Source organism: Heterodontus francisci, chromosome 49, assembly GCF_036365525.1.
Source record: "Heterodontus francisci isolate sHetFra1 chromosome 49, sHetFra1.hap1, whole genome shotgun sequence".
Classification (NCBI taxonomy): Eukaryota; Metazoa; Chordata; class Chondrichthyes; order Heterodontiformes; family Heterodontidae; genus Heterodontus; species Heterodontus francisci.
Window position 1 is genome coordinate 12360971 of NC_090419.1, and position 18100 is coordinate 12379070.

The window sequence follows — 18100 nt, forward strand, 5'->3', positions numbered from 1 at the left end:
GAGGGAGTGCTGAACTGTCGGTGGGTCAGTACTGAGGGAGTGCTGCACTGTCGGAGGGTCAGTACTGAGGGAGTGCCGCACTGTAGGAGGGTCAGTACTGAGGGAGCGCTGCGCTGTCGGAGGGTCAGTACTGAGGGAGTGCTGAACTGTCGGTGGGTCAGTACTGAGGGAGTGCTGCACTGTCGGAGGGTCAGTACTGAGGGAGTGCCGCACTGTAGGAGGGTCAGTACTGAGGGAGCGCTGCGCTGTCGGAGGGTCAGTACTGAGGGAGCGCTGAACTGTCGGAGGGTCAGTACTGAGGGAGCGTCGCGCTGTCGGAGGGTCAGTACTGAGGGAGCACCGCACTGTCAGAGGCGTCAGTATTGAGGGAGTGCCACGCTGTCGGAGGGTCAGTACTGAGGGAGTGCTGAACTGTCGGAGGGTCAGTACTGAGGGAGCGTCGCACTGTCGGAGGGTCAGTACTGAGGGAGTGCTGAACTGTCGGAGGGTCAGTACTGAGGGAGCGTCGCGCTGTTGGAGGGTCAGTACTGAGGGAGTGCTGAACTGTCGGTGGGTCAGTACTGAGGGGGAGCCGCACCGTCGGAGGGTCAGTACTGAGGGAGCGCCGCACTGTCGGAGGGTCAGTACTGAGGGAGCGCCGCACTGTCGGAGGGTCAGTACTGAGGGAGTGCTGAACTGTCGGTGGGTCAGTACTGAGGAGGAGCCGCACTGTCAGAGGCGTCAGTACTGAGGGAGCGTCGCGCTGTCGGAGGGTCAGTACTGAGGGAGTGCTGAACTGTCGGTGGGTCAGTACTGAGGGGGAGCCGCACCGTCGGAGGGTCAGTACTGAGGAGGAGCCGCACTGTCTGTGGGTCAGTACTGAGGAGGAGCCGCACTGTCAGAGGCGTCAGTACTGAGGGAGCGCCGCACTGTCGGAGGGTCAGTACTGAGGGAGCGCCGCACTGTCGGAGGGTCAGTACTGAGGGTGTGCCGCAGTGTCGGAGTGTCAGTACTGAGGGAGTGCCGCGCTGTCGGAGGGTCAGTACTGAGGGAGCGCCGCGCTGTCGGAGGGTCAGTACTGAGGGAGCGCCGCACTGTCAGAGGCGTCAGTACTGAGGGAGTGCTGAACTTTCGGAGGGTCAGTACTGAGGGAGTGCCGCACTGTAGGAGGGTCAGTACTGAGGGAGCGCTGCGCTGTCGGAGGGTCAGTACTGAGGGAGCGCCGCACTGTCGGAGGGTCAGTACTGAGGGAGCGTCGCGCTGTCGGAGGGTCAGTACTGAGGGAGCACCGCACTGTCGGAGGGTCAGTACTGAGGGAGCGCCGCACTGTCGGTGGGTCAGTACTGAGGGAGCACCGCACTGTCAGAGGCGTCAGTATTGAGGGAGTGCCACGCTGTCGGAGGGTCAGTACTGAGGGGGAGACGCGCTGTTGGAGGGTCAGTACTGAGGGAGCGCCGCACTGTCGGAGGGTCAGTACTGAGGGAGCGTCGCGCTGTCGGAGGGTCAGTACTGAGGGAGCACCGCACTGTCAGAGGCGTCAGTATTGAGGGAGTGCCACGCTGTCGGAGGGTCAGTACTGAGGGAGTGCTGAACTGTCGGAGGGTCAGTACTGAGGGAGCGTCGCACTGTCAGAGGCGTCAGTACTGAGGGAGCGTCGCGCTGTCGGAGGGTCAGTACTGAGGGAGTGCTGAACTGTCGGAGGGTCAGTACTGAGGGAGCGCCGCACTGTCGGAGGGTCAGTACTGAGGGGGAGACGCGCTGTTGGAGGGTCAGTACTGAGGGAGTGCTGAATTGTCGGAGGGTCAGTACTGAGGGAGCGTCGCGCTGTCGGAGGGTCAGTACTGAGGGAGCACCGCACTGTCAGAGGCGTCAGTATTGAGGGAGTGCCACGCTGTCGGAGGGTCAGTACTGAGGGAGTGCTGAACTGTCGGAGGGTCAGTACTGAGGGAGCGTCGCACTGTCAGAGGCGTCAGTACTGAGGGAGCGTCGCGCTGTCGGAGGGTCAGTACTGAGGGAGTGCTGAACTGTCGGTGGGTCAGTACTGAGGAGGAGCCACACTGTCAGAGGCGTCAGTACTGAGGGAGCGTCGCACTGTCAGAGGCGTCAGTACTGAGGGAGCGTCGCGCTGTCGGAGGGTCAGTACTGAGGGAGTGCTGAACTGTCGGAGGGTCAGTACTGAGGGAGCGCCGCGCTGTCGGAGGGTCAGTACTGAGGGAGTGCTGAACTTTCGGAGGGTCAGTACTGAGGGAGTGCCGCACTGTCGGAGGGTCAGTACTGAGGGGGAGACGAGCTGTCGGAGGGTCAGTACTGAGGGAGTGCTGAACTGTTGGTGGGTCAGTACTGAGGGGGAGCCGCGCTGTCGGAGGGTCAGTACTGAGGGAGTGCCGCACTGTTGGAGGGTCAGTACTGAGGAGGAGCCGCGCTGTAGGAGGGTCAGTACTGAGGGAGCGCTGCGCTGTCGGAGGGTCAGTACTGAGGGAGCGCCGCACTGTCGGAGGGTCAGTACTGAGGGGGAGACGCGCTGTCGGAGGGTCAGTACTGAGGGAGTGCTGAACTGTCGGTGGGTCAGTACTGAGGGGGAGCCGCGCTGTCGGAGGGTCAGTACTGAGGGAGTGCCGCACTGTTGGAGGGTCAGTACTGAGGGAGTGCTGAACTGTCGGAGGGTCAGTACTGAGGGAGTGCCGCACTGTTGGAGGGTCAGTACTGAGGGAGTGCTGAACTGTCGGTGGGTCAGTACTGAGGGGGAGCCGCACCGTCGGAGGGTCAGTACTGAGGAGGAGCCGCACTGTCAGAGGCGTCAGTACTGAGGGAGCGCCGCACTGTCAGAGGCGTCAGTACTGAGGGAGCGCCGCGCTGTTGGAGGGTCTGTACTGAGGGAGTGCTGAACTGTCGGAGGGTCAGTACTGAGGGGGAGCCGCGCTGTCGGAGGGTCAGTACTGAGGGAGTGCTGAACTGTCGGAGGGTCAGTACTGAGGGAGTGCCGCACTGTAGGAGGGTCAGTACTGAGGGAGCGCTGCGCTGTCGGAGGGTCAGTACTGAGGGAGCGCCGCACTGTCGGAGGGTCAGTACTGAAGGAGCGCCGCGCTGTCGGAAGGTCAGTACTGAGGGAGTGCTGAACTGTCGGAGGGTCAGTACTGAGGGGGAGCATCGCTGTCGGAGGGTCAGTACTAAGGGAGTGCTGAACTGTCGATGGGTCAGTACTGAGGGGGAGCCACACTGTCGGAGGGTCAGTACTGAGGGGGAGCCGCACTGTCAGAGGCGTCAGTACTGAGGGAGCGCCGCGCTGTCGGAGGGTCAGTACTGAGGGAGTGCTGAACTGTAGGAGGGTCAGTACTGAGGGAGCGCTGCGCTGTCGGAGGGTCAGTACTGAGGGAGTGCTGAACTGTCGGTGGGTCAGTACTGAGGGAGTGCTGCACTGTCGGAGGGTCAGTACTGAGGGAGTGCCGCACTGTAGGAGGGTCAGTACTGAGGGAGCGCTGCGCTGTCGGAGGGTCAGTACTGAGGGAGCGCTGAACTGTCGGAGGGTCAGTACTGAGGGAGCGTCGCGCTGTCGGAGGGTCAGTACTGAGGGAGCACCGCACTGTCAGAGGCGTCAGTATTGAGGGAGTGCCACGCTGTCGGAGGGTCAGTACTGAGGGAGTGCTGAACTGTCGGAGGGTCAGTACTGAGGGAGCGTCGCACTGTCGGAGGGTCAGTACTGAGGGAGTGCTGAACTGTCGGAGGGTCAGTACTGAGGGAGCGTCGCGCTGTCGGAGGGTCAGTACTGAGGGAGTGCTGAACTGTCGGTGGGTCAGTACTGAGGGGGAGCCGCACCGTCGGAGGGTCAGTACTGAGGGAGCGCCGCACTGTCGGAGGGTCAGTACTGAGGGAGCGCCGCACTGTCGGAGGGTCAGTACTGAGGGAGTGCTGAACTGTCGGTGGGTCAGTACTGAGGAGGAGCCGCACTGTCAGAGGCGTCAGTACTGAGGGAGCGTCGCGCTGTCGGAGGGTCAGTACTGAGGGAGTGCTGAACTGTCGGTGGGTCAGTACTGAGGGGGAGCCGCACCGTCGGAGGGTCAGTACTGAGGAGGAGCCGCACTGTCTGAGGGTCAGTACTGAGGAGGAGCCGCACTGTCAGAGGCGTCAGTACTGAGGGAGCGCCGCACTGTCGGAGGGTCAGTACTGAGGGAGCGCCGCACTGTCGGAGGGTCAGTACTGAGGGTGTGCCGCAGTGTCGGAGTGTCAGTACTGAGGGAGCGCCGCGCTGTCGGAGGGTCAGTACTGAGGGAGCGCCGCGCTGTCGGAGGGTCAGTACTGAGGGAGCGCCGCACTGTCAGAGGCGTCAGTACTGAGGGAGTGCTGAACTTTCGGAGGGTCAGTACTGAGGGAGTGCCGCACTGTAGGAGGGTCAGTACTGAGGGAGCGCTGCGCTGTCGGAGGGTCAGTACTGAGGGAGCGCCGCACTGTCGGAGAGTCAGTACTGAGGGAGCGTCGCGCTGTCGGAGGGTCAGTACTGAGGGAGCACCGCACTGTCGGAGGGTCAGTACTGAGGGAGCGCCGCACTGTCGGTGGGTCAGTACTGAGGGAGCACCGCACTGTCAGAGGCGTCAGTATTGAGGGAGTGCCACGCTGTCGGAGGGTCAGTACTGAGGGGGAGACGCGCTGTTGGAGGGTCAGTACTGAGGGAGCGCCGCACTGTCGGAGGGTCAGTACTGAGGGAGCGTCGCGCTGTCGGAGGGTCGGTACTGAGGGAGCACCGCACTGTCAGAGGCGTCAGTATTGAGGGAGTGCCACGCTGTCGGAGGGTCAGTACTGAGGGAGTGCTGAACTGTCGGAGGGTCAGTACTGAGGGAGCGTCGCACTGTCAGAGGCGTCAGTACTGAGGGAGCGTCGCGCTGTCGGAGGGTCAGTACTGAGGGAGTGCTGAACTGTCGGAGGGTCAGTACTGAGGGAGCGCCGCACTGTCGGAGGGTCAGTACTGAGGGGGAGACGCGCTGTTGGAGGGTCAGTACTGAGGGAGTGCTGAATTGTCGGAGGGTCAGTACTGAGGGAGCGTCGCGCTGTCGGAGGGTCAGTACTGAGGGAGCACCGCACTGTCAGAGGCGTCAGTATTGAGGGAGTGCCACGCTGTCGGAGGGTCAGTACTGAGGGAGTGCTGAACTGTCGGAGGGTCAGTACTGAGGGAGCGTCGCGCTGTCGGAGGGTCAGTACTGAAGGAGTGCTGAACTGTCGGTGGGTCAGTACTGAGGAGGAGCCACACTGTCAGAGGCGTCAGTACTGAGGGAGCGTCGCACTGTCAGAGGCGTCAGTACTGAGGGAGCGTCGCGCTGTCGGAGGGTCAGTACTGAGGGAGTGCTGAACTGTCGGAGGGTCAGTACTGAGGGAGCGCCGCGCTGTCGGAGGGTCAGTACTGAGGGAGTGCTGAACTTTCGGAGGGTCAGTACTGAGGGAGTGCCGCACTGTCGGAGGGTCAGTACTGAGGGGGAGACGAGCTGTCGGAGGGTCAGTACTGAGGGAGTGCTGAACTGTTGGTGGGTCAGTACTGAGGGGGAGCCGCGCTGTCGGAGGGTCAGTACTGAGGGAGTGCCGCACTGTTGGAGGGTCAGTACTGAGGAGGAGCCGCGCTGTAGGAGGGTCAGTACTGAGGGAGCGCTGCGCTGTCGGAGGGTCAGTACTGAGGGAGCGCCGCACTGTCGGAGGGTCAGTACTGAGGGGGAGACGCGCTGTCGGAGGGTCAGTACTGAGGGAGTGCTGAACTGTCGGTGGGTCAGTACTGAGGGGGAGCCGCGCTGTCGGAGGGTCAGTACTGAGGGAGTGCCGCACTGTTGGAGGGTCAGTACTGAGGGAGTGCTGAACTGTCGGAGGGTCAGTACTGAGGGAGTGCCGCACTGTTGGAGGGTCAGTACTGAGGGAGTGCTGAACTGTCGGTGGGTCAGTACTGAGGGGGAGCCGCACCGTCGGAGGGTCAGTACTGAGGAGGAGCCGCACTGTCAGAGGCGTCAGTACTGAGGGAGCGCCGCACTGTCAGAGGCGTCAGTACTGAGGGAGCGCCGCGCTGTTGGAGGGTCTGTACTGAGGGAGTGCTGAACTGTCGGAGGGTCAGTACTGAGGGGGAGCCGCGCTGTCGGAGGGTCAGTACTGAGGGAGTGCTGAACTGTCGGAGGGTCAGTACTGAGGGAGTGCCGCACTGTAGGAGGGTCAGTACTGAGGGAGCGCTGCGCTGTCGGAGGGTCAGTACTGAGGGAGCGCCGCACTGTCGGAGGGTCAGTACTGAAGGAGCGCCGCGCTGTCGGAAGGTCAGTACTGAGGGAGTGCTGAACTGTCGGAGGGTCAGTACTGAGGGGGAGCATCGCTGTCGGAGGGTCAGTACTAAGGGAGTGCTGAACTGTCGATGGGTCAGTACTGAGGGGGAGCCACACTGTCGGAGGGTCAGTACTGAGGGGGAGCCGCACTGTCAGAGGCGTCAGTACTGAGGGAGCGCCGCGCTGTCGGAGGGTCAGTACTGAGGGAGTGCTGAACTGTCAGTGGGTCAGTACTGAGGGGGAGCCGCGCTGTCGGAGGGTCAGTACTGAGGGAGTGCCGCACTGTCGGAGGGTCAGTACTGAGGGAGTGCTGAACTGTCGGAGGGTCAGTACTGAGGGGGAGCCGCACTGTCGGAGGGTCAGTACTGAGGGAGCGCCGCACTGTCAGAGGCGTCAGTACTGAGGGAGAGCCGCGCTGTCGGAGGGTCAGTACTGAGGGAGTGCTGAACTGTCGGAGGGTCAGTACTGAGGGAGTGCCGCACTGTAGGAGGGTCAGTACTGAGGTAGCGCTGCGCTGTCGGAGGGTCAGTACTGAGGGAGCGCCGCACTGTCGGAGGGTCAGTACTGAGGGAGCGCCACGCTGTCGGAGGGTCAGTACTGAGGGAGTGCTGAACTGTCGGAGGGTCAGTACTGAGGGGGAGCCGCGCTGTCGGAGGGTCAGTACTGAGGGAGTGCTGAACTGTCGGTGGGTCAGCACTGAGGGGAGCCGCGCTGTCGGAGGGTCAGTACTGAGGGAGTGCCGCACTGTCGGTGTGTCAGTACTGAGGGGGAGCCGCACTGTCGGAGGGTCAGTACTGAGGGGGAGCCGCACTGTCAGAGGCGTCAGTACTGAGGGAGCGCCGCGCTGTTGGAGGGTCAGTACTGAGGGAGTGCTGAACTGTCGGAGGGTCAGTACTGAGGGGGAGCCGCGCTGTCGGAGGGTCAGTACTGAGGGGGAGCCGCGCTGTCGGAGGCGTCAGTACTGAGGGAGTGCCGCACTGTTGGAGGGTCAGTACTGAGGGAGCGCCGCACTGTCGGAGGGTCAGTACTGAGGGAGTGCCGCGCTGTCGGAGTTTCAGTACCGAGGGGGAGCCGTGCTGTCGGAGGGTCAGTACTGAGGGAGTGCCGCACTGTCGGAGGGTCAGTACCAAGGGGCAACGACTGGCACTGACTGGGACATTGCTGCATTCCCTCCCATTCTCGGATGAATTAGCTGCCATCAGAGGGTGGGGTACATGGTGGGGGTGGGGTGTGGACAGAAATTCATCCCAGTTTCTGTGCTTTCTGATCACAGTCCAGTAACTCCTGCTGGAGGTGTCTGTGGGAGGCTGTGCTTGTTCGGTCTCTGTCACGATGCCTCTGCAGTCGAATATCCCACCAACATGAAGGATAGGTTGTGGTGGGGTCGGGCGGGGGGTGGTGGTGAAGGACGGCAGCCAGCTGGCACCAGTGGAACCCCTGTACTCTAGGGAGAATCCTGGGTCTTCCAGTAGAGCAGGAGGGAGGGGAGGAGAGGAAAGGTTCGGGCTGGGATTGGCGTTTCATCCCGAGGGGGGCGGTGCTTACTCACAGGATGTACATGATCACTCCGACAGCCCAGCAGTCGACGGGACGCCCGTACCTGTGACGTGCGACAACCTCGGGAGCTGCAAGGGAGATGGAAAGAACGAGAGAGAGAGAGAGAGAGCGAGAGAGAGAGAGGGGGATGGAGAAAGTTAGCAACCCGATCACACTCACCGGGGTGCGTCTTTCACCCAGAGGCGACCTCCCCACCCCCCACTTCAGTGAAGAGGCCATACCTCACGCAAGAACTCAGACCGGCAATTCGACCTGGGTGGGCATCGCAGCCGAGCCCAGTTCTGCCCTTCCATACGAACGTGCAAATTAGGAGCAGAAGTAGGCCATTCAGCCCTTCGAGCCTGCTCCCCCGTTCAATAAGATCGTGGCTGATCTGTTCGTATTTCGAATTCCACACTCCCAACTATCCCCCGATAATCTTTGTTATCCCCCTTATTTTAAAACAGTGCCCCCCACCCCCCTTGTTCTCCGCTCGCCCACAAGAGGAAACATCCTTTCCACATCCACCTTGTCAAGACCGACCGGTCAGGATTTTATATACTTCAATCAATTCTCCCCTCACTCTTCTAAACTCCAATGAAAACAAGCCCAGTTTGTCCAACCTTTCCTCACAAGACAACCCGCTCATTCCAGGTATCAATCTAGTAAACCTCCTCTGAACCGCCTCCAACGCATTCACATCCTTCCTTAAATAAGGAGACCAAAAACTGCACACAGTATTCGAGATGTGGTCTCACCAATGCCCTGTATAACTGAAGCATAACATCCTTACTTTTATTTTCAATTCCTCTCATAATAAAGGATAGCATTCCATTCGCCTTCTTTATTACCTGCTGTCCCTGCGTACTAACGTTTTGTGACTCCTGCACTAGAACACCTAGATCCCTCTGCACCTCAGAATTATTAAGTCATTCTCCGTTTAAGTAATACTCTGCTTTTTTATTCTTCCTGCCAAAGTGAACAACTTCACATCTTCCCGCATAATCTGCCAGATTTTTGCCCACTCACTTAACCTATCTTTATCAGTCTGCAGCCTCCCTATATCCTCTTTGCAACATACTTTCCTACCTATCTTTGTGTCATCTGCAAGTTTAGCTAACATGCCATTGCTCCCCTCATCTAAGTCTTTGATATAAATTGTAAAAGGTTGAGGTGAGTGCCCAGCTATAACCTCCTTAATGAATAGAGGGGTGATATTTGCTACCTTTCAGTCTAATGGAACCTTTCCAGAATATAGTGAATTTTGAAAAATGTACTATCTCATTACCCGCCTCTCTTAAGACACTAAGATGAAGCCCTTCAGGACCCGGGGACTTGTCAGCCCGCAGCTCCATCAGTTTGCTCACTACCGCTTCCCTTTTGATTGTAATTTCACCAGGTTACTCTCTTCCTTCCACCTCCTGATTTACACCTATTACTGGAATGTTTTGCGTGTCTGAAGACAGAAGAAAAATATTTGTTCATTTCATCCGCCATTTCCTTCTTATCTACTATTCACTCCCCATTCTCATTCTCTGGAGGACCAACACTCACTTTACTTACTCTTTTCCTTTTTAAATACCTATGGAAACTCTTGCTATCCGTTTTTACATTTCTAGCCAGCTTCCTCTCATACCAACTAGGAGCAGGAAGAGGCCACTCAACACCTCCAGCCTGCTCCACCATTCAATAAGTTCATGGCTGATTGATCCACATTTCCACCTACCCCCGATAACCTTCCACCCCCTTGCTTATCAAGAATCTATCTACCTCTGCCTTAAAAATATTCAAAGACTCTGCTTCCACCACCTTTTGAGGAAGAGAATTCCAAAGACTCACGACCCTCTTGAGAGAAAAAATTTCCCCTCATCTCTGTCTTAACTGGCGACCCCTTATTTTTAAACAGTGACCCCTTAGTTTGAGATTCTCCCACAAGGGGAAACATCCTTTCCACATCCACCCTGAATAGACCCCTCAGAATCTTGCATGTTTCAATCAAGTCGCCTCTTATCCTTCTAAATTCCAGAGGATACAATCTTTCCTCGTAAGACAGCCCGCCCATTCCAGGTATTAGTCGAGTAAATCCTCTCTGTACTGCCTCCAACGCATTTACATCCTTAAATAAGGAGACCAGTACTGTACACAGTACTCCAGATGTGGTCTCACCAATGCCCTGTATAACTGAAGCATAACCTCCCTACTTTTATATTCAATTCCCCTCGCGATAAATGATAACATTCTATTAGCTTTCCTAATTACATGCTGTACCTGCATACTAACCTTTTGTGATTCATGCACTAGGACACCCAGATCCCTCTGCATCTCAGAGCTCCGCAATCTCTCACCATTTAGATAATATGCTATTTTATTCTTCCTGCCAAAATGGACAATTTCCCACTTTCCCACATTATACTCCATTTGACAGATCTTTGTCCACTCACTTAACCTATCTATATCCCTTTGTAGCCTCCTTATGTCCTCTTCACAAGTTACTTTCCTACTTATCTTTGTGTCAACAGCAAATTTAGCAACCATACCTTCGGTCCCTTTATCTAAGTCATTTATATAAATTGTAAAAAGTTGAGGCCCCAGCACTGATCCCTGTGACACACTACTCATTACATCTTGCCAACCAGAAAATGACCCATTTATGCCTACTCTCTGTTTCCTGTTAGCTAACTGATCTTCTAACCATGCCAATATGTTATCCCCTACACCATGAGCTTTTACTTTCTGCAATAACCTTTGATCTGGCACCTTATCCAATGCCTTCTGGAAATCTAAGTACAATACATCCACCGGTTCCCCTTCATCCACAGCACATGTAACTTTCTCAAAGAACTCCAATAAATTGGTTAAACATGATTTCCCTTTCACAATCATGTTGATTCTGCCTGATTACCTTGAATTTTTCTAAATGCCCTGCTATAACATACTCTAATTTCTTTCTCCTGATTAACTTTTTAGTCATTCTCTGCCGTTCTTCATATTCTGACCCCAATCATCTGACCTGACATTCATCTTTGTGCAATTATATGCTTTTTCTTTAAGTTTGATGCTTTCCTTAACTTCTTTAGTTAACCACAGATGGTGGGTCCGCCACTTAGAATTTTTCTTTATAGTCGGAATATACTTATTCTGGATTTTCTGAAATATCCCCTTAAATGTCTGCCACTGCTTCTCTATTGATCTCTCTCCTAGCCTAGTAACCCAGTTCACTTCAGCTAGCTCAACTTTCATGCCCACATAGTTGCCCTTATTTAAGTTTAAAATACTAGTCTGCGATCCACTCCTCTCTTTCAAACTGGATGTAAAATTCAGTCATATTGTGATCACTGCTACCTAGAGGTGCCTTTACTCTGAGGTCATTAATTAATCCTGTCAAGTTATACAATACCAAGTCCAATAGAACCTGTTCTCTGGTTGGTTCCAGAACATGCTGCTCCAAGAAACTATCTCAAAAACATTCTATGAACCCCTGATCCAGGGTACTATTGCCAATCTGATTTTTCCAGTTTATCTGTAGATTAAAATCACCCATGATTATAGCTGTCCCTTTATCACAAGCACCCAATATTTCTTTTTGGATACTTAGTCCTACAATGTGGTTACTGTTCGGGGGCCTGTAGACCACTCCCACTAGTGACTTCTTTCCCCTACTATTCCTCATCTCCACCCAAATCTACATCCTGATCTCCTGAACCAAGGTCTAACTATTGCACCGAAGCCATCCTTAACAGTGCTACCCCTCCACCTTTACCTAGCTTCCTATTCTTCCTGAATGTCATATACCCATCAATATTCAGGACCCAATCCTTGTCATCCTGCAGCCACGTCTCCGCAATGGCTATCAGATCATATTTAATAACTTCAATGTGTGCTATCAGTTCGTCCACTTTGTGCATTCGGATACAGAGCCTTTAGTTTTGTCTTTTTGTCAATGTCTGGACACAGTTCCCAGCGGGAATCGTTGGCCAACGAACAGGGGCAGTGACCCCTCCCCCCCACCCCAGCCCAACCGGCAGCATATTTTAACCCCAGCCTACCTCTTCCCCACGCCGGGTGGCACTGAGGCCAGTTGTCGCCCATTCTCAACCCGACCCTGGTGAGACTGGGCCAACTGGGCACCAGGCCTTGGATCGAGCCCAGGCCTTTCCTGCTCTGTAATTGCCGGGTGGTTCAGTCCCAGACCGGGAGCAGCGTGACACACTGTGAGGGGAGATGGCCGGTTCCCTACCCAGATATTCCGGTGTTCCACAGGGATTGGAGATCGATCCAGTCTCGAATCGCGACAAGTGGAAGTCCCCAATCACCACCTTTGAAGGCTTCTGTTGGCTGTAATACATCAGATTCTCCAACTGAAAGATAAAAACAGAGAGAGGCTCCAGTCAGTGTACAGATATCTCCCTGAGAGAGAGGGGACTGAGAGACACCAGTCAGTGTACAGATATCTCCCTGAGAGAGAGGGGACTGAGAGACACCAGTCAGTGTACAGATATCACCCTGAGAGAGAGGGATTGAGAGACACCAGTCAGTGTACAGATATCACCCTGAGAGAGAGGGACTGAGAGACACCAGTCAGTGTACAGATATCACCCTGAGAGAGAGGGGACTGAGAGACACCAGTCAGTGTACAGATATCACCCTGAGAGAGAGGGACTGAGAGACCAGTCAGTGTACAGATATCTCCCTGAGAGAGAGGGGACTGAGACACCAGTCAGTGTACAGATATCACCCTGAGAGAGAGGGGACTGAGAAACACCAGTCAGTGTACAGATATCACCCTGAGAGAGAGGGACTGAGAGACACCAGTCAGTGTACAGATATCACACTGAGAGAGAGGGACTGAGAGACCAGTCAGTGTACAGATATCTCCCTGAGAGAGAGGGGACTGAGACACCAGTCAGTGTACAGATATCACCCTGAGAGAGAGGGATTGAGAGACACCAGTCAGTGTACAGATATCACCCTGAGAGAGAGGGACTGAGAGACCAGTCAGTGTACAGATATCACCCTGAGTGAGAGAGGACTGAGAGACACCAGTCAGTGTACAGATATCTCCCTGAGAGAGAGGGGACTGAGAGACACCAGTCAGTGTACAGATATCACCCTGAGAGGGAGGGGACTGAGAGACACCAGTCAGTGTACAGATATCACCTTGAGAGAGAGGGGACTGAGACACCAGTCAGTGTACAGATATCACACTGAGAGAGAGGGACTGAGAGACCAGTCAGTGTACAGATATCACCCTGAGAGAGAGGGGACTGAGAGACACCAGTCAGTGCACAGATATCACCCTGAGAGAGAGGGACTGAGAGACCAGTCAGTGTACAGATATCACCCTGAGAGAGAGGGACTGAGAGACCAGTCAGTGTACAGGTATCACCCTGAGAGAGAGGGGACTGAGAGACACCAGTCAGTGTACAGATATCACACTGAGAGAGAGGGGACTGAGAGACACTAGTCAGTGTACAGATATCACCCTGAGAGAGAGAGGGACTGAGAGACACCAGTCAGTGTACAGATATCTCCCTGAGAGAGAGGGGACTGAGACACCAGTCAGTGTACAGATATCACCCTGAGAGAGAGGGACTGAGAGACACCAGTCAGTGTACAGATATCACCCTGAGAGAGAGAGGGACTAAGACACCAGTCAGTGTACAGATATCACCCTGAGAGAGGGGGACTAAAACACCAGTCAGTGTACAGATATCACCCTGAGAGAGAGGGACTGAGAGACACCAGTCAGTGTACAGATATCTCCCTGAGAGAGAGGGGACTGAGACACCAGTCAGTGTACAGATATCTCCCTGAGAGAGAGGGGACTGAGACACCAGTCAGTGTACAGAGATCACCCTGAGAGAGCGGGGACTGAGAGACACCAGTCAGTGTCCAGATATCTCCCTGAGAGAGAGGGGACTGAGACACCAGTCAGTGTACAGATATCTCCCTGAGAGAGAGGGGACAGAGACACCAGTCAGTGTACAGATATCACCCTGAGAGAGAGGGACTGAGAGACACCAGTCAGTGTACAGATATCACCCTGAGAGAGAGAGGGACTAAGACACCAGTCAGTGTACAGATATCACCCTGAGAGAGAGGGACTGAGAGACACCAGTCAGTGTACAGATATCACCCTGAGAGAGAGAGGGACTGAGAGACACCAGTCAGTGTACAGATATCACCCTGAGAGAGAGGGACTGAGAGACACCAGTCAGTGTACAGATATCACCCTGAGAGAGAGGGACTGAGAGACACCAGTCAGTGTACAGATATCACCCTGAGAGAGAGGGGACTGAGACACCAGTCAGTGTACAGAGATCACCCTGAGAGAGAGGGGACTGAGACACCAGTCAGTGTACAGAGATCACCCTGAGAGAGCGGGGACTGAGAGACACCAGTCAGTGTACAGATATCTCCCTGAGAGAGAGGGGACTGAGACACCAGTCAGTGTACAGATATCTCCCTGAGAGAGAGGGGACTGAGACACCAGTCAGTGTACAGATATCACCCTGAGAGAGAGGGACTGAGAGACACCAGTCAGTGTACAGAGATCACCCTGAGAGAGAGGGGACTGAGAGACACCAGTCAGTGTACAGATATCTCCCTGAGAGAGAGGGGACTGAGACACCAGTCAGTGTACAGATATGACCCTGAGAGAGAGGGACTGAGAGACACCAGTCAGTGAACAGATGTCTCCCTGAGAGAGAGAGACTGAGAGACACCAGTCAGTGTACAGATATCTCCCTGAGAGAGAGAGACTGAGAGACACCAGTCAGTGTACAGATGTCTCCCTGAGAGAGAGGGGACTGAGAGACACCAGTCAGTGTACAGATATCACCCTGAGAGAGAGGGACTGAGAGACACCAGTCAGTGTCCAGATATCACCCTGAGAGAGAGGGACTGAGAGACACCAGTCAGTGTACAGATATCACCCTGAGAGAGAGGGACTGAGAGACACCAGTCAGTGTACAGATATCACCCTGAGAGAGAGGGACTGAGAGACACCAGTCAGTGTACAGATGTCTCCCTGAGAGACACCAGTCAAGTACAGATATCACCCTGAGAGAGAGGGGACTGAGAGACACCAGTCAGTGTACAGATATCACCCTGAGAGAGAGGGGACTGAGAGACACCAGTCAGTGTACAGATATCACCCTGAGAGAGAGGGACTGAGAGACACCAGTCAGTGTACAGATATCACCCTGAGAGGGAGGGACTAAGACACCAGTCAGTGTACAGATATCACCCTGAGAGAGAGGGACTAAGACACCAGTCAGTGTACAGATATCACCCTGAGAGAGAGGGGACTGAGAGACACCAGTCAGTGTACAGATATCACACTGAGAGAGAGGGGACTGAGAGACACCAGTCAGTGTACAGATATCACCCAGAGAGAGAGGGACTGAGAGACACCAGTCAGTGTACAGATATCACCCTGAGAGGGAGGGACTAAGACACCAGTCAGTGTACAGATATCACCCTGAGAGAGAGGGACTAAGACACCAGTCAGTGTACAGATATCACCCTGAGAGAGAGGGGACTGAGAGACACCAGTCAGTGTACAGATATCACCCTGAGAGAGAGGGGACTGAGACACCAGTCAGTGTACAGATATCTCCCTGAGAGAGAAGGGACTGAGACACCAGTCAGTGTACAGATATCACACTGAGAGAGAGGGGACTGAGAGACACCAGTCAGTGTACAGATGTCTCCCTGCCTGTCACACTGGATCTTACCTTAATGTTACGATGGACAATGCAGAGAGAGTGCAGGTACGAGACCATCTCCAGTACCTGTCGGATCACGTTGCTGGCGTCCCTCTCGGTGTACGAGCCCTGATCGAGAATCCAGTCGAAGAGATCCCCTCCTGTAGCCCTGGAAAACGTCAAGGATGGAGATTAGGTTGAGGGAGGGCGTGGCAGGGAGGGGGAGGTGCAGCGGGGGGCAGGGCAATAGTGGGGAGAAGCTGGGCGACGGGTGAACTCGGTGAAAGTTGAGGATATCAGGGAACACTATTTGTGAGTGGGTGGGAAGTGGATTGGCAGAATGGGCTCGGCGGGGGTGGGGGTTTGTCAGGGCGAATAGGAAAGTTTCAGTGCCGGCTATTCGACTGTGGGGTGAATCACGGCTGAGCTCCATCCCAGTCTCTCTAGCAGAGGGAATCACCCGAGCGGAAGAAGGAGGACCTCTGCCCCCCCCCCCACCCTCCCCCCACTCCCCAGATGACATTTGCTCCCACGGGACGCTGAGACAGCTGAGAGCTTTCCCCCAAACCCCAGGGTGAGGTCAGGCTAACTGAGCCTCAGGCCGGAGGCGGAGCCCGGGCCTTGTTGGGCCTCAGTTCTCTCAGCCTGGTTAACAAGGGAAAGTCTCTGTCAGCCCGGCCCTACCGGGTAAACTCACAGCTCCTGAATGATGAAGTATTCTTTCTGAGTCTCAAAGGTGTCGATAAGCTGCAGGATATTTGGGTGATTTACCCTGAAAAAAAAAACAGACAGCAATTACTCATTCAACCTTTCCCCTCTGCCCGGTTTCCCATTTGTCACTGACCATCAGTGGGGCTATTTGTCTGGGACTAAACAAAGGTTCATCCTGTTTATACAGAGTAAAGCTCCCTCTACACTGTCCCCATCAAACACTCCCCAGGACAGGTACAGCACGGGGGTTAGATACAGAGTAAAGCTCCCTCTACACTGACCCCATCAAACACTCCCCAGGACAGGTACAGCACGGGGGGTTAGATACAGAGTAAAGCTCCCTCTACACTGTCCCCATCAAACACTCCCCAGGACAGGTACAGCACGGGGGGTTAGATACAGAGTAAAGCTCCCTCTACACTGTCCCCCATCAAACACTCCCCAGGACAGGTACAGCACGGGGGGTTAGATACAGAGTAAAGCTCCCTCCGACCACACTCACATCTTCAGAATGACAATCTCATTCTTGGCTGCCCTCCGCACTTTCCGTCCATCCGTCTTTGAAAATTTCTTGCAGGAGAACAGCTTGTCGGACAGCTTCTCCCTGGCGACGCAGATCTCGCAGAATTCCTTCCTGTTGTGGAGGGGGTGGGCGGGGAGAAGAGAGATGGACCGTGACTTTGGGATCGGACTTTGCAGGCGGCAGCAGCGAGCGCTTTGGAAAGTGAGGACGCTTTGTTGATCAGTTTGTACGTTGGTGTGGGTCCACCCATGGTGTACATAGACACACACACAGGCCAGTGTTGAGTTGGTTGATCAGTGGATCTTAAAGGTGTCTGGGCTCCACTGCGATGCAACCCATGGCCGAGTAGCCTGCTGATGCTCACTTGTTTCAGGCTGGAGTGGCGCGAAGGCCAATTGGCCCGGTGGGTCACTTGCCCGCCCCGCCCCCCCCACCCCCCCAGCCGTGGGAGGATGTCGGGGGGTGGTGGAGAGAATGATCCAACAAGAGTCATTGAATGCCGAGTTCGGGAGGGCCACTGCTGGCACTTGGCAGAGCGAGGGGGTGAGGACTCTGGGGGACTGGGAGGGGCACAGGCCACGAACCAAAGGCCCCGTCGCAGGGGTCGGACAGCAGGCGAGTTGGCCAGGGGGTGCGTTGCGATCCAGTTGAAATGCTCGCAACGGTGGGAGACAGAGACTCGAGGAGTTGTGGGGGGAACATGTGAGGGAGGAAGGTGCAGCAAGGGAGGGACAATAACTCACGCGCGCAGCAGCTGCCCAATGGTGTACTTGTCAGTCAGTTCACTCAACGTGTTGTAATATTTCCCGCTGCGGAGATTGAGGCAGCTGAATGGCATAGCGGAATATCCCTGTATCCTGGGGAAGAAAGAGAGAGAGGGATCAACTCCGTCCCCAACACTCCCCCCTATATCCACCCTCCCTCCCTGCGACCAAAGCTCTTGACTCCATCCAACACTGCTCCCTCCATCCCTCATCCATCCTCCCTGCCTCTCTTAATCTCCTGCCCATCACATCCCTGCCTTCCGGCAGTGGGGGGGTGGGGTGGGGTGAACGACACTGCACTGTGACCTGGGTGTCCGGGCTGATGTTCAACTGTCCCAGTGACTCGCACGGCTCCTGCCAGCTCCTTGCTATTCCCACAAATCAGAAACTCGGGTCCGCCTCGATCTGATCTCTGGAAGGCCCAGCGGCTCAATGCAGGTCAGAGCCTTCCTCAAGATGCACAACGAGGGAGACAGATGGTCGCCTCCTGCAGCACACACAGATATCAGCCGCTCCGAGCTGTTTACCCAGCACAGAGTGTACCCTGTGACATTACTGTACAGAGAGAGAGAGAGCACAGTGTGTACCCTGTTACAT

General features: G+C 55.3%; 1 protein-coding gene across 1 annotated transcript in view; it reads right to left on the minus strand.

Annotated features, from left to right (window-relative positions):
- LOC137358373 (caM kinase-like vesicle-associated protein) overlaps positions 1-17590 on the minus strand; it is a 32114-nt gene extending 14524 nt beyond the window's left edge. Inside the window, exons 1-6 of the mRNA XM_068024313.1 lie at positions 17483-17590; positions 16719-16850; positions 16203-16277; positions 15536-15674; positions 12034-12154; positions 7810-7885 (exon numbers count right to left, since the gene is read on the minus strand). Of these exons, the coding sequence (XP_067880414.1) occupies positions 7810-7885; positions 12034-12154; positions 15536-15674; positions 16203-16277; positions 16719-16850; positions 17483-17577 (638 nt within the window). The 5' untranslated portion in view covers positions 17578-17590. The remainder of the gene's footprint in view (positions 1-7809; positions 7886-12033; positions 12155-15535; positions 15675-16202; positions 16278-16718; positions 16851-17482) is intronic.
- Positions 17591-18100: the final 510 nt, after the last annotated feature.